Source organism: Heterodontus francisci, chromosome 23 (genome assembly GCF_036365525.1).
Source record: "Heterodontus francisci isolate sHetFra1 chromosome 23, sHetFra1.hap1, whole genome shotgun sequence".
NCBI classification, from domain to species: Eukaryota; Metazoa; Chordata; class Chondrichthyes; order Heterodontiformes; family Heterodontidae; genus Heterodontus; species Heterodontus francisci.
In genome coordinates, this window is record NC_090393.1 from 11,502,073 (window position 1) to 11,515,009 (window position 12,937).

A 12,937-nucleotide genomic window follows, 5' to 3' on the forward strand; every position below is an offset into this window, starting at 1 on the left:
AGAATCCTCAATGTGGGCCTTAATGAATGGCTGGGCTTTTTTTTCCTCATCGCTCCTTCATATTCTTCAGTCCAGACGAAAGTGAGCAGAGAAGAGAACTCCACAATCCTAATTAGTAATCTATTTTATTTGATGCCTCTTTAACCCTGATAACAACAACAAAGGAGACAGATAAAATGGAGAGGTGGATTTAAACGCTTTAGATAATTGTGATAGCCCTTCTGAAATTTCACTGATTTATGAAGCTATAGAGCTTCTGGAAAGTCATTTAATATCTGATTGTGGCTGGAATTCCAGCCTGGAGAAGACTCCATGTTGCAAGCTTAGGGATTTTTAGCAAATACAGAACTCTTACAAACCCCAGGCATCCAAACACGAGGCTTTAATGCTTGCTTTGCACTTAATAAATTACACCAGCCCTGCTGTGCCTTCCATCATTGCCATGCCAGTTCCAGTTATGCACCCTTTCAGTGTGACTTTGTGCTGAATATAACTTCAAGTGTCAGCCATTGAGTCATTTACGGCACAGAAGGAAGCCATTCGACCCATCAAGTCCATGCCGGCTCTCCACAGAGCAAATCCAGTCAGTCTCACTCCCCCGCTTGATCCCTGTAGCCATGGCTTAGTGGTAGCACTGTCACCTCTGAGTCACTGCAGAAACTTGAGCAGACAGTCTAGGCTGACACTCCAGCGCAGTACTGAGGGAGTGCTGCACTGTCAGAAGTACTGTCTTTTGAATGAGACATTAAACTGAGGTCCCTCTGGCCCTCTCAGGTGGATGTAAAAGATTCCAGGGATGAATTTTGTTCCCAAGGTGGGCCTCTGGGCGCCAGGCTGAAAAGGCGGGGGGAAATCCCACCTCGGGAGCCTCCCCCCGGAGCGATTCTACGGCACCAGGCCAGTTAACAGCCGGCGCCAGGATCCCCACCTTTGGCCTTTTGCATTGTGACAGGCCCTCTGTCCCTGCCTCCCGTTGCAATTCTAGCCATCCTATGGGCTACCCCACCCCCAGCCTCCATCAAATTCAGCCCAGTGGCTCTATTTTGAAGGTAAGTTCCCCCTGGTGCCCTGCCCAATATTTATCCCTCAACCAACATTACTAAAAACAGTTGATCTGGTCATTATCTCATTGTTGTTTATGGGAGCTTGCTGTTCATAAATTGGCTGCAGTGTTTTGTACTTTATAACTGTGGCTACACTTCAGAAATGTACATAATTGGCTGTAAAGCACTTTGAGACGTCCAGAAGTTATGAAAGGTTCTATATAAACAGTTTGTAGTTAGTTTGCACACCGCAAGTTCCCACAAGCAGCAGTGGGTGCTATTGGAGAAGGCCATGGAATCCTTCATATCGACCTGAACAGAGCCTCAGGTGAGAAGTGGTATCTACGAACAGTGCAACACTCCATCACGGCTAGCTTAGATTATTTGCTTAAATCTCTGGAGTCAGGTTTGATCCCATGACCTCCAAGGAAGAGCCACAATCCGCTGAGCCACTGCTAACACTAAGCGGTGAGAGATTTAGGATTTGATTTATCATGAATCAACCTCTTGGCAGGGATAGTCTGCATAAAAATAACATGAGGAGAAGCATCGCTGGGTGTCAACAGGGGGTGATTAATTCATGACTTCTTCGGAATGTCAGGATTACTCATACTGTAATGTTACAAATCAGTTTATTTAGATGTAAAACAAACCCTGTCGAGGAGGTCCGTAGCCTTGCCGGTTACAGCACTTCAGGTGCATGTCCAGGTACCTTTTAAAAGAATTGAGGGTTTCTGCCTCCACCACCATTCCTGGCAGTGAATTCCAGACACCCACCACCCTCTGGGTGAAAAAGCATGTCCCCTCTAATCCTTCTACCAATCACCTTCAATCTGTGCCTCCTGGTAATTGACCTCTCCGCTAGGGGAAACAGGTCCTTCCTGTCAACTCTATCTGGGCCCCTCATAATTTCAATTAACCTCAGCCTCCACTGTTCTAAGGAAAACAACCCTAGCCGATCCAACTTTTCCTCATAGCTGCAACGGAGAGTAAAGTCAGATGGGGTGTAAAACTAGTAGATTCCACCACCACCCCCCCCACACCACCCACCCCATATATTATGGGGTCATTTCAAACCTACCCCACCCAACAGGAACAAGGCTGGTTCAAGACAGACTCCCAAGCTACAACCCATCCATCCAGTAGAGTATAAAATTATGCACGGGTGTAAGCGGGTGTCTGACCCAAACCCACCTCATTCCTGTTGGGTGGGTTGGATTACAATGACCCCCCCACCCCCCCCCCCCCATATCTCTGAAATGACCAGCGATGAGGATATAGTCAGAGATGTACCGAATTATTTATATACCAGCATTCAAGTTCACAACATTGTCATCCCTGTAGGTGCTGAGTCCCTGTGATTAACCCCACTGACATCAGCAGACTCAACACTGATCAGAGATAGAAGCTGGAGACATTATGGTGGCTCATTGAGTACATTCTTTCCTTGGAGTTAGAAGATTGTGGGCTTAAGTCCCACTCCAGATATTTGAGTGTAACCTTTGTTGCCACTTCCAGTGCAGTGCTGAGATTGGGAAAGTGCTGCACTGGGACCTTTTGAACGAAATGTTAAAATTGTGTCCCATCTGGTTACCAACCCTAAGACTGATGGAAACTATTTCTCCTTATTTACTCTATCAAAAACCTTCATAATTTCCACCACTTTCATTAAATCACTCCGAACCTTCTCTGCTCTAAGGAGAACAATCCCAGCTTCCCGAGCCTCTTCACATAACTGAAGTCCTTCATCCCTGGTACCATTCTGAAATAGGGTTGAAGAAGTGTCATTGTTATTAGGTGAGTCCAATTGAGTAGTAACTCCTATCCCTGTGGACCTGGCTTACTGCACTGCAACTCAATGCAGAACTGATGGAGTGATGGAGTCGGAGGTGCCGTATTCTGGATGTTAAACTGAGGCCCCGTCTGGTCTCAGATGGACATCAAAGATTCAACAGTACTATTTAAAGAAGAGCAGGAGAGTTCACTCCGGTGTCCTAGCCAATGTTTATCCCTTAAACAACATGACTAAATACAGATTATTTCATTATTTACCTTATTACCGTTTGTGGGAGCTTGCTGTAAGCAAGTTGGTTATCGTGTTACCCGACAGAACAACCAAGGCTACACGTCATAAAAGTACTTCATTGCATGTGAGGTGCTTTGGGACACCCTGAGATTATGAAAAGTACTGTATTAATGAAAGTTGTGTGGGAAATCACACCTGACAAATGGAAACATATTAATTTTGTCATATGGGACACTACTTGATCCTTTTTTTTTACAGAACATTACACTTAACTTGTTTAAAAAGACCACAGAGCTGCAGCTGAAAACATGGTTGCACATTTGCATTCTGAGACACAGTTGAATAGAGAGACAATAGGATTGCTCACTGATTCAATTAATACGATTGGTCAGGGCAATGGTGGTGATCAACATTCTTTGTTCCGCGTAAGAGCCAGAACTCCACCCCCCACCAAGTGTGTCTGGAAAGCTTTGAAATCCAACAACCCTCCCAGAAGATGCTGTTTCAAACAAAGAGATGGTCACATGACTTACCTGCTGGCCAGACTGGGGGCTTTTATGAATTGTGCCACACAGAAAGGAAACAGACTACAAACTTAAACACCAAGGAGAAGACTTCTCTCTCGGTCTCTCTCTCCAGCAAAGTCCCAGGAAAACCATGGTGGCAGTTTCTATACTTCAAGGCTACAGACAAAACATACCTTCGACCTTCTGGTACCAGAGAAGCAAGTCTGAAATTGTGCACTGGGCCTCAGTGAGAACTCCAAGACCTCAACTTCAACCAAGGACTTTACATCAAAAACAAGAGAGTAACCGAATTCCATTTATTGCCAACCCTACTTCAACACCCCCCCCCCCAAATCGTTCTCCCCCTCTGTATCTATTTGTGTGTGTGATTCTCTTGTATGCATGCTAGCGTGGTTGTGTCGCGTATTTTAGTAATTTTAACCGAGTTAGAGTGATAAGGCTAATAAACTTACATCTTTCTTGTTTAAACCTAAGAAAACCTATCTGATTGGTTCATTTGCAATTACAATTAGAGAGCAGTGAGCAAAGACTCACTGAGGAGGTAAGCTAAAACACTGTGTATAAGACTTTGGTTCGGCCACATTTGGAATACTGCGTGCAGTTCTGGTCGCCACATTACCAAAAGGATGTAGATGCTTTGGAGAGGGTGCAGAGGAGGTTCACCAGGATGTTGCCTGGTATGGAGGGCGCTAGCTATGAAGAGAGGTTGAGTAGATTAGGATTATTTTCATTAGAAAGACGGAGGTTGAGGGGGGACCTGATTGAGGTGTACAAAATCATGAGAGGTATAGACAGGGTGGATAGCAAGAAGCTTTTTCCCAGAGTGGGGGATTCAATTACTAGGGGTCACAAGTTCAAAGTGAGAGGGGAAAAGTTTAGGGGGGATATGCGTGGAAAGTTCTTTACGCAGAGGGTGGTGGGTGCCTGGAACGCGTTGCCAGCGGAGGTGGTAGACGCGGGCACGATAGCGTCTTTTAAGATGTATCTAGACAGATACATGAATGGGCAGGAAGCAAAGAGATACAGACCCTTAGAAAATAGGCGACATGTTTAGATAGAGGATCTGGATCGGCGCAGGCTTGGAGGGCCGAAGGGCCTGTTCCTGTGCTGTAATTTTCTTTGTTCTTTGTGTTTTAAAATGATAAATGCTGTTTATGGCCAAACCAGGAAAGGGGCAAAAGGGGAGCCTGAGACTCCTTCCTCACCCGATCGTAACAAAGTCCTTTTGTTTCCTACACTGGGCTAGATTGGACAGTGCATTTACCAATTGAGTCAGCGAAGAGAGTTCCTATGGAAACATCTGTCCTATTCAACCGCGGAACAAATTGTGTTGAAATCATGGCTTGGAGCAGAGTTAGCGCAGAACATCTGTTCGAGACGTGCTTTACCACAGAATTGAAAGAAAACCTCCCGTCGTATAAATTACATTGTGAGTACATCTGCATCAAAGAAGCATCTGGTAACTTGGAATTTCTGGAAAGTTAACAACAGGCGGGACATAAACATGGATGTGTGTTGGGACCTCAACTCCCGTTACTTTGTGGTTTGGCTCCTGTGTTTGCCCAATGGTCTGTTATCCACCAGCCTGATTATGAGCCAGAATTTTTTGTTTTCAGCTTCTTTTAATGGTGAATAAGATGATATTTTCCCTTCTTCCTTTCATTGCCATGCCTGGGTTATTGCTAGGCTATACATTAACATTGCCTTTTATCGACCTGTGACTTTCTATAATCTTGTGGGTTTTGGCATTGGGGGAAGGAGGAGGGATAGTTTACTGTATGGTGATGCATCAAGAGTCGCCAACTCTGGTTGGATACATTTCATCACATGACCTGTAACCGACCCTCACCCCACTGCCCCTCCAGCACTTGCTATTGGTTGCTTGACATGTCCATTCTCATGGAGCACCCCTTTCCTAAGCCAATCAGAAAGCAAATAGACTCTTCATTGCCTTATTGGTTGATTCTTGACTTGCCAGACAACAGCCTTTTTTCTCACGTGATACTTTTATAATTAATAAACAAAAGTGTTGAAAGAAAATTTTTTTTAAACTAGATTTTATTGCCTCCGTGATTTTATCACCGGGGTTTGCTCTGGAGATTAATCTTTAATTCCTGGAGCCTCCAGGGCAATCCTGGAAGTTTGGCAACCCTGGAGGCATCATGGGTCAACACGGTCTCCGAGGATTTGCCTTGTTTTGTCAGGAGGCCAGGGAGGAACTTTCTAGTGGTTTTCTTGAAATTAGTCACAGGTTTTATCATTCTTCATTCCCTCATCTTCTATGAAGTTAGTATAACTAATCAGAAGGCACAGATTTAAGGTGATTGGTGAAGGACCCAGAGGTGGCATGAGGCAAAACCTTTTTACGCAACGAGTGGTTAGGAATTTTAAAAAAATTCATTCATGGGATGTGGGTGTTGCCGGTAAAGTCAGCATTCATTGTCCATCTCTAATATTCTTTCAGAAGGTGGTGGTGAGCCATTACCTTGGGTACAACTGCGTGGCTTGCTATGGCCTTTCAGAGGGCCATTAAAAGTCAACCATATTGCTGTGGGTCTGGAGTCACATGTAGGCCAGACCAGGTAAGGACAGCAGATTTCCTTCCCTAAAGGACATTAGTGAACCAGATGGGTTTCTACGACAATCCTGTAGTTTTGTGTGTGGTTGGCATCCTTCCATCTATGAAAGATGATGGACAGGTGGCAAACAATCCATTTAAGTGGGGGTGTCTTCTCTTGGTGCACCTTTGCTGATGGCTGTGAGGGCCAATCCTTGAGAGGCAGGTTCTGCCACAAGTGCCGCACATGAAGCTGCCAAGTGACGCTGTGAGTTGTTATTTTTGGCGTTGACACCATTTCATGGTCACCGTTGCTGATATTATCTTCTTATTCCAGATTTGTTTAATTAATTGACTGTCAATTCCCTATGCTGTGGTGGGATTTGAACCCGCACATCCAGCATGCAATGCCCAATAAAGTGGTGGAAACAGACGCAATAGCAGCCTCCTAAAGGGAATTTGATAAATACTTGAAGGAGAAAAAAATTGCAGGGATTTGGCGAAAGAACAGGGCTGGCACAGACTCAGTCGGCTGAATGGTTCCCTTCTGTGTTGTACTATTGTGTGATTACTGGTGACAGCAGAGTTTGGTGCGTGTAGGTCCACTGTCTAAAGGGGAGGGAGAGCAGCAGTGTGTTTGAGTTGGCCATTTCTCATCCTTCCTTTCATATATTCTCAGTTATTTAAATCAGGCTAGGGGAGACAGTAGCCGAATGACAATGTCACTGAATTAGTAATGCAGAGGCCCAGGCTACTGCCCACGGCAACTGGTGGAATTTAAATTCAATTAATTAATTTTTAAAATCTCGAATTGAAATCTAGTCTCTGTAATGATGCCATGAAACTACCATCGATTGTCGTAAAAACCCATCTGGTCACTAAGGTCCTTCAGGGAAGGAAATCTGCCATCTTTACCCGGTCTGGCCGACATGTGATTCCAGCCCCACAGCAATGTGGTTGACTCTTAACTGCCCTCTGAAGTGGCCCAGCGAGCCACTCTGTTGTCAAGGGCAATCAAAGGCCAGCGATGTCCACATTCCAGGAAAGAATTTAAAAAAAAGAATTTGGAGAGTCTCAATTAGCTGCCAAGTTCCATTACCCACCAGGGAGGAAAGGGGAAAGGACCCATCTTTATTGCTAACAACAGAAATTCTACCACAAACAGAAGAGGATAGATGTTTGTGTTTAGTAAGATGCACAAGAACCCATCCTGTAGTCTGTGTGCGGCGAGTAGACCTAATTTTCTCATCCATGAAGTTTAGTGAAACAAACAAGTCAAGAAACTAGCTCAACGCCAAATTTTACATTTTGTAAAGATGCAGATTGACTGCAATCTGATTAATATGATAAAGCTGCACACAGTCCTCTGTACTCAGTGATAAATGGCTGGAATAATTTACCAAATAAGGAAACAGAGGTAAAAACATTGTCGGGGGGTGGGGGGGTGGTGGTCGGGGGGAGCAATTCAAAATACAATTAGAAGTAGCAATAAGTCAAACAATGTCGTGGAGGGATGGGCTTTAGTGGGCAGAACGACCATTTATCATCCTTGACTTTTCTTACATTGTTAAACAGCAATGCGGAGTTTGACCAGAACTGAGACTCTTAAATCATCAGTGGGCAAAGAACAGAAATGTCATTGAGCCCTGGTGTTTTCGATGACGTTCTCTGTCAATGTAAAAGTGCACAAGCAATCTGAAGAGAAGCCCTGCCTGCTATTTCAATGGAAATACATACAACAAAGCTACACATGTGAAAATACATAAGGTGTACTGTGTGGGTGTGCGTATATATGTTCCTTTGTGTATTTGTGTGCGTCTGTGTGCTTGTCTTTGCGTTTGTGTGTGGATCTGTGTGTCTGTCTGTGTGTGTGTTAATCTAGGTGTGTGTCAGTGTGTTTGTCTTTGTATGTGGCTGTGTGTGTATATATGCACATAATCATAATAAAATCTTTACTTTCAGGATATTCAACACACCACTAACTGCAACGACCTTTGGACCTGAAACGTTAACTCTGTTTCTCTCTCCACAGATGTTGCCAGACCCGCTGAGTATTTCCAGCACTTTCTGTTTTTATTTCAGATTTCCAGCATCTGCAGCATTTTGCTTTTGTATCACGTTGACTGCAGTTTATTTAATTCCCTGGTTATTACAGCCCCTATACTGAGAGAAGGAGCCTTTACTGCAGCATTATCTTACAATCAGGCTACAATGATGTCAGTAGCACTGTGCAGTGTGGAGCTAGCCAGCTTGTTTTTAAATTATTTCATTGAATTTCTTTATGTTTAACCCATTGAGAGCATCATCCGTTCCTGCACCACATTCAAAAATGATACAGGAGTCTGTCCCTTTTGTACCAGTGTTACAGAGTCAGAAGATGATAGGCTCAATTCCCACGCTAGACACTTGAGCATAAGATCTAGGTTGACACTCCAGTGCTGTACTGAGGGAGCGCTGTACTGTCAGGGGCGCTGTCTTTGAGTTGAGATGTTAAACCGAGGCGCTGTCTGCCAAATATTCAAGTCTCATGGCACTATTTGAAGAAGAGCAAGTGGTTCTCCCTGTGTCCTGGCCAACATTTATCCTTCAATTAACTCCACCAAAAACAAATTATCTGGCCATTTATCTTGTGGGATCTTGCTCTGCACAAATTAGCTGGACGGTTTGCCGACATAAGAGTGGCTACACTCCAAAAGAGTAAATCAGTGGTTGTGAGGTACTTGGGAACGTTGAGGGGACATGAAAATTACAATATAAATACAAGTTTATTCTTCATTTCTTGTATGAGAGTAATTGAATAATAAACATAGGTAAAGTTTGGAACAACATCACAGGGACTGAGTGGGATATATAATGAGTTTTCACATTTGGACAGTCTGTCTCTCCTCATTCTACTGGTTGTAAGAGATCTGCAGTAACTGAGTCTGGCCAGTAGATATGGGCACAAAGCAGTTAACAACACATTCAGCATTACATTGGGATGTTTCCTAACTCTTACCTATCCAGCTGTAGCCAGAGAATCTCCTGCAGTGGCCTCTCTTCCCACTCACTCACCTTTACCTCTGGATGTCCCCAAGGATCTATCCTTGGCCCCTCTCCTATTTCTAATCTACATGCTGCCCCTCAGTAACATCATCAGAAAGCACAATATCAGGGCGAGATGGTGGCATAGTGGTAATGTCACTGGACTAGTAATCCAGAGACTCATGCTAATGCCCTGGGAACACAGGTTTAAATCCCACCACGGCAGCTGCTAGAATTATTCATTAAAAATCTGGAATTGAAAGCTAGTCTCTGTGATGGTCCCATGAAACTATCATCAATTGTCATAAAGAAACCATCTGCTTCAATAATGTCTTTCAAGAAAGGAAATCTGCTCTCCTTACCTGGTCTGGCTTACATGTGACTCCAGACCCACGATGTGGTTAACTCTTAACTGCCCTCGGAAATAGTCTAGTATGCCACTCAGTTCAAAGGTAATAAGGGATGGGCAAAAGTGACGCCCACATCTGATGAAAGAATAAAAAAAGGCTCCTTATGAATGTGGCAACACCCAGCTCTACCTCACCAACACTGCTCTCGACCCCTCCATTGGCTCTGTTTTGTCAGACAGCTTGTCTGACATCCAGTATAGGATGTGCAGAAATTTCCTTCAATTAAATATTGGGAAAACCGAAGTCATTGTTTTCGATCCCTGCCACAAACTTAATTCCCTCACCACTGATTCCATCACCCTCCCTGCCCACTGTCAGAAGCTGAACCAGTCTGTTTGCAACTTCAGCGCTCGTTATGACCCTGAGCTTCTATACTCAACATCACAAAGACCGCCTACTTGTACCTCCTTAGCACTACCTGACTCTGCTCCTGCCTCAGCTTATCTGCCACTGAAGCCCTCACCCATTCCTTTAGATTTGACCGTTCCAATGTTCTCTTGGTCATCCTCCCATCTTTTACTCTATATAATTTGAGCTTACCCAAACTCTGCTGCCCACGTCCTAACCAATGTTCCCTTTAAAATGTTGTTGCCGTGCATGGCCAATTTTTTCAATGTGTGGAACATTTAGATTTGTTTGCGTGGCTGTGCATGTGCAGTATTTAACACTGGGCAAGGTCTGTGTGGTGCCTTTCAGGCCACTGCGCAGGCACTCACATGCACAGCTTAGCCGGCACATTGATCCTAACTCACGCCAAGGCCCATTCACCCAACACCGCTGTTTCGCTGACCTACATGCACTCACATTCCCCGATGCCTCAATTTAAAAATCTTTATCCTCACGCTCAAATCCCTGCATAGCCTCGCCCCTCACTATCTCTGTCACCTTCTCCAGCTCATGACACTCTGAGATTTCTGCGTTCCTCCATTTCTGGCATCTTGTGCATCTCTCCAATTCTTTTCTCCCACCATTGGCGGCCGTGCCTTCAGCGGCCTGGGCCCTAAGCTGTGGAATTCCCTCCCCTAACCTCTCCACCTCTCTCTCCTCCTTTAAGATGCTCTTTAAAGCCTGCCTCTTTGGCCAAGCTATTGGCCACCAGAGTTCCCTCGAATTTCTCTTTGCATGGCCTACTTGTTGCACTGCATGATCCCTTTAAGACGCTGTGCATGTGCACACCTCAGAAGGGAATGTTGGCTGTACGTGGCCTGTTTGTTCCCTGCGAGGTATGTTACCGATCACTGCCAGGCCTTGAACCTGCACAACTTAGAGGGAACAATGTTAGTCGCCCATTCTAATTTTTCCTTCTTTTTCTCGGAGTCGATTTTTTGACTGATAACCCTGATGTGAATCACCTTGGGATGTTTTCCTACATGAAAGGCGCTATATAAATGCAAGTTGTTATTGTTGTAAAGGTAAAATTTCCACTGATGAAAGGTGATTGACCTGATATGTTAACTCTGTTTCTCTCTCAGCAGATGCTGCCAGACCTGCTGAGTATTTCCAGCACTTCCTGTTTTTATTAAAACTTCCACTGCATTGGTTCTTGCTGCACATGGAAAAGGCATATTGTATTCTTCCTGTCATTCATCATATTCCATTAAAGTTCAGTTATGTGGAGGGACTAGAGAATCTGGGATAAAAACAAGAAAGTGCTGGAAATACTCTGCAGGTCTGGCAGCATCTGTGGAGAGAGAAGCAGACTTAATGTTTCAGGTCAGTCACCCTTCATCAGAACCTCGGACTGTTCTCCTTAGAGCAGAGAAGGTTAAGAGGATATTTAATAGAGTTGTTCCAAATTATACGGGGTTTTGATAATGTAAATAAAGAGAAACCGTTTCATTGTGGCAGGAGGGTCTCTAACCTGAGGACCAATGTAATTGACAAAGGAACCAAGGGGGAGATTAAGTGATTTTTTAAAGCAGTGATTTGTTATGGTCTGCAATGCACTTCCTGAAAGAGCGGTGGAAACAGACTCAGTCGTAACTTTCAAAAGGGAATTGGATATATACTCGAACAGGAAAATATTTGCAGAACTATAGAGAAAGAGGAGGGGAGTGGGACTAATTGGATATCTCTACTATAGAGCCAGGACCAGCACGATGGACTGAATGAAAGAAACAATGAAAAGAAAGACTTGCATTCAGATGGCACTTTTCACAATCTCAGGATGTCCCGAGGCGTTTTACAGCCAACGAGGCACTTCTTGAAGTGTAATCACTTGGGAAGTTGTACTGAAACTTTATAAAGCTCTGGTTAGGCCCCGTCTGGAGTATTGTGTCCAGTTCTGGTCACCACACTTTAGGAAGGATGCGAGGTTCCTTGAGAGGGTGCAGAGAAGATTTATCAGAATGGTTCCAGGGATGGGGGATTTTAGCCACAAGGTTAAGTTGGAGAAGCTGTATTTGATCTCCTTAGAACAAAGGAGATTGAGGGGAGATTTGATAGAGGTGTACAAGATGATGACAGGTTTAGATAAGTTAGACGAAGAAAAGCTGTTCCCCTTAATTAATTGTACAAGGACTAGGGGACACAGATTGAAGGTTTGGGGCAAGAGATTCAGGGGGAATATGAGGAAGCACTTTTTTACACAGTGGGTGGTAATGACCTGGAACTCACTGCCCACAAGGGGGGGGTGGAAGCGGAGACAATCAATGACTTCAAAAGGAAATTGGATGGCCACTTGAAGCAAATAAACTTGCAGGGGATCGAGCGGGGGAGTGGGACTGACTGGATAGCTCTGTGGAGAGCCAGCATGGTGTCGATAGGCTGAGTGGCCTCCTCCTGTGCTGTAAATTTTGATTCTAATGTAGGAAACGCGGCAGCCAATTTGCGCACAGCAAGCTCCCACAAACAGCAACGTGGTAATGACCGGATAATATGTTTTTGTGATGTTGTTTGAGGGATAAATATTGGCCAGGACACTGGGGAGAACTCCCCTGCTCTTCAAAACAGCGCAGTGGAATCTTTTATGTCCATGGGACCCTCAGTTTAACATCTCATCTGAAGGACAGCACCTCAGACAGTGTAGCACTCCCTCTGTAATGCACGCAAGAGTCAGCCGTGATTTTTGTGCTCATGTTGCTGGAGTGGGACTCGAACCCGCAACCTTGTGACTCAAAGGCAAAAGCACTACCTTGTGAGCCACAGTTAAATGAATGGGCCCTGTCTATGCTGTAGCATTCATGATTCCCAGTTAATGAACTGATCTGGGAGCTTTCTGGCTGAGGGGGCACAGTTTTTGCAATATGTAGCCGCGGTGTAACTGAACATTTCCTTCCAAATTGATGGCGTCATTCAGAGAGGCCAAAAGGTTGGTTGGAATGGGAAATGTAAGCTGTCACGCTGGTGCA

The 12,937-nt window shown here is 44.6% G+C and overlaps 1 protein-coding gene across 2 annotated transcripts in view; it reads left to right on the forward strand.

The window, feature by feature from the left end:
* The window catches only part of si:dkey-178e17.3 (somatomedin-B and thrombospondin type-1 domain-containing protein), a 126,127-nt gene that overhangs the window by 58,046 nt on the left and 55,144 nt on the right, over positions 1–12,937 (forward strand). The window contains exon 2 of one of the 2 annotated variants that reach the window (XM_068055543.1): positions 4,843–5,025. The exons of the other annotated variant lie outside the window; for it this stretch is intronic. Coding sequence (XP_067911644.1) covers positions 4,843–5,025 — 183 coding nt within the window. The remainder of the gene's footprint in view (positions 1–4,842; positions 5,026–12,937) is intronic. 2 annotated transcript variants of the gene reach the window in all.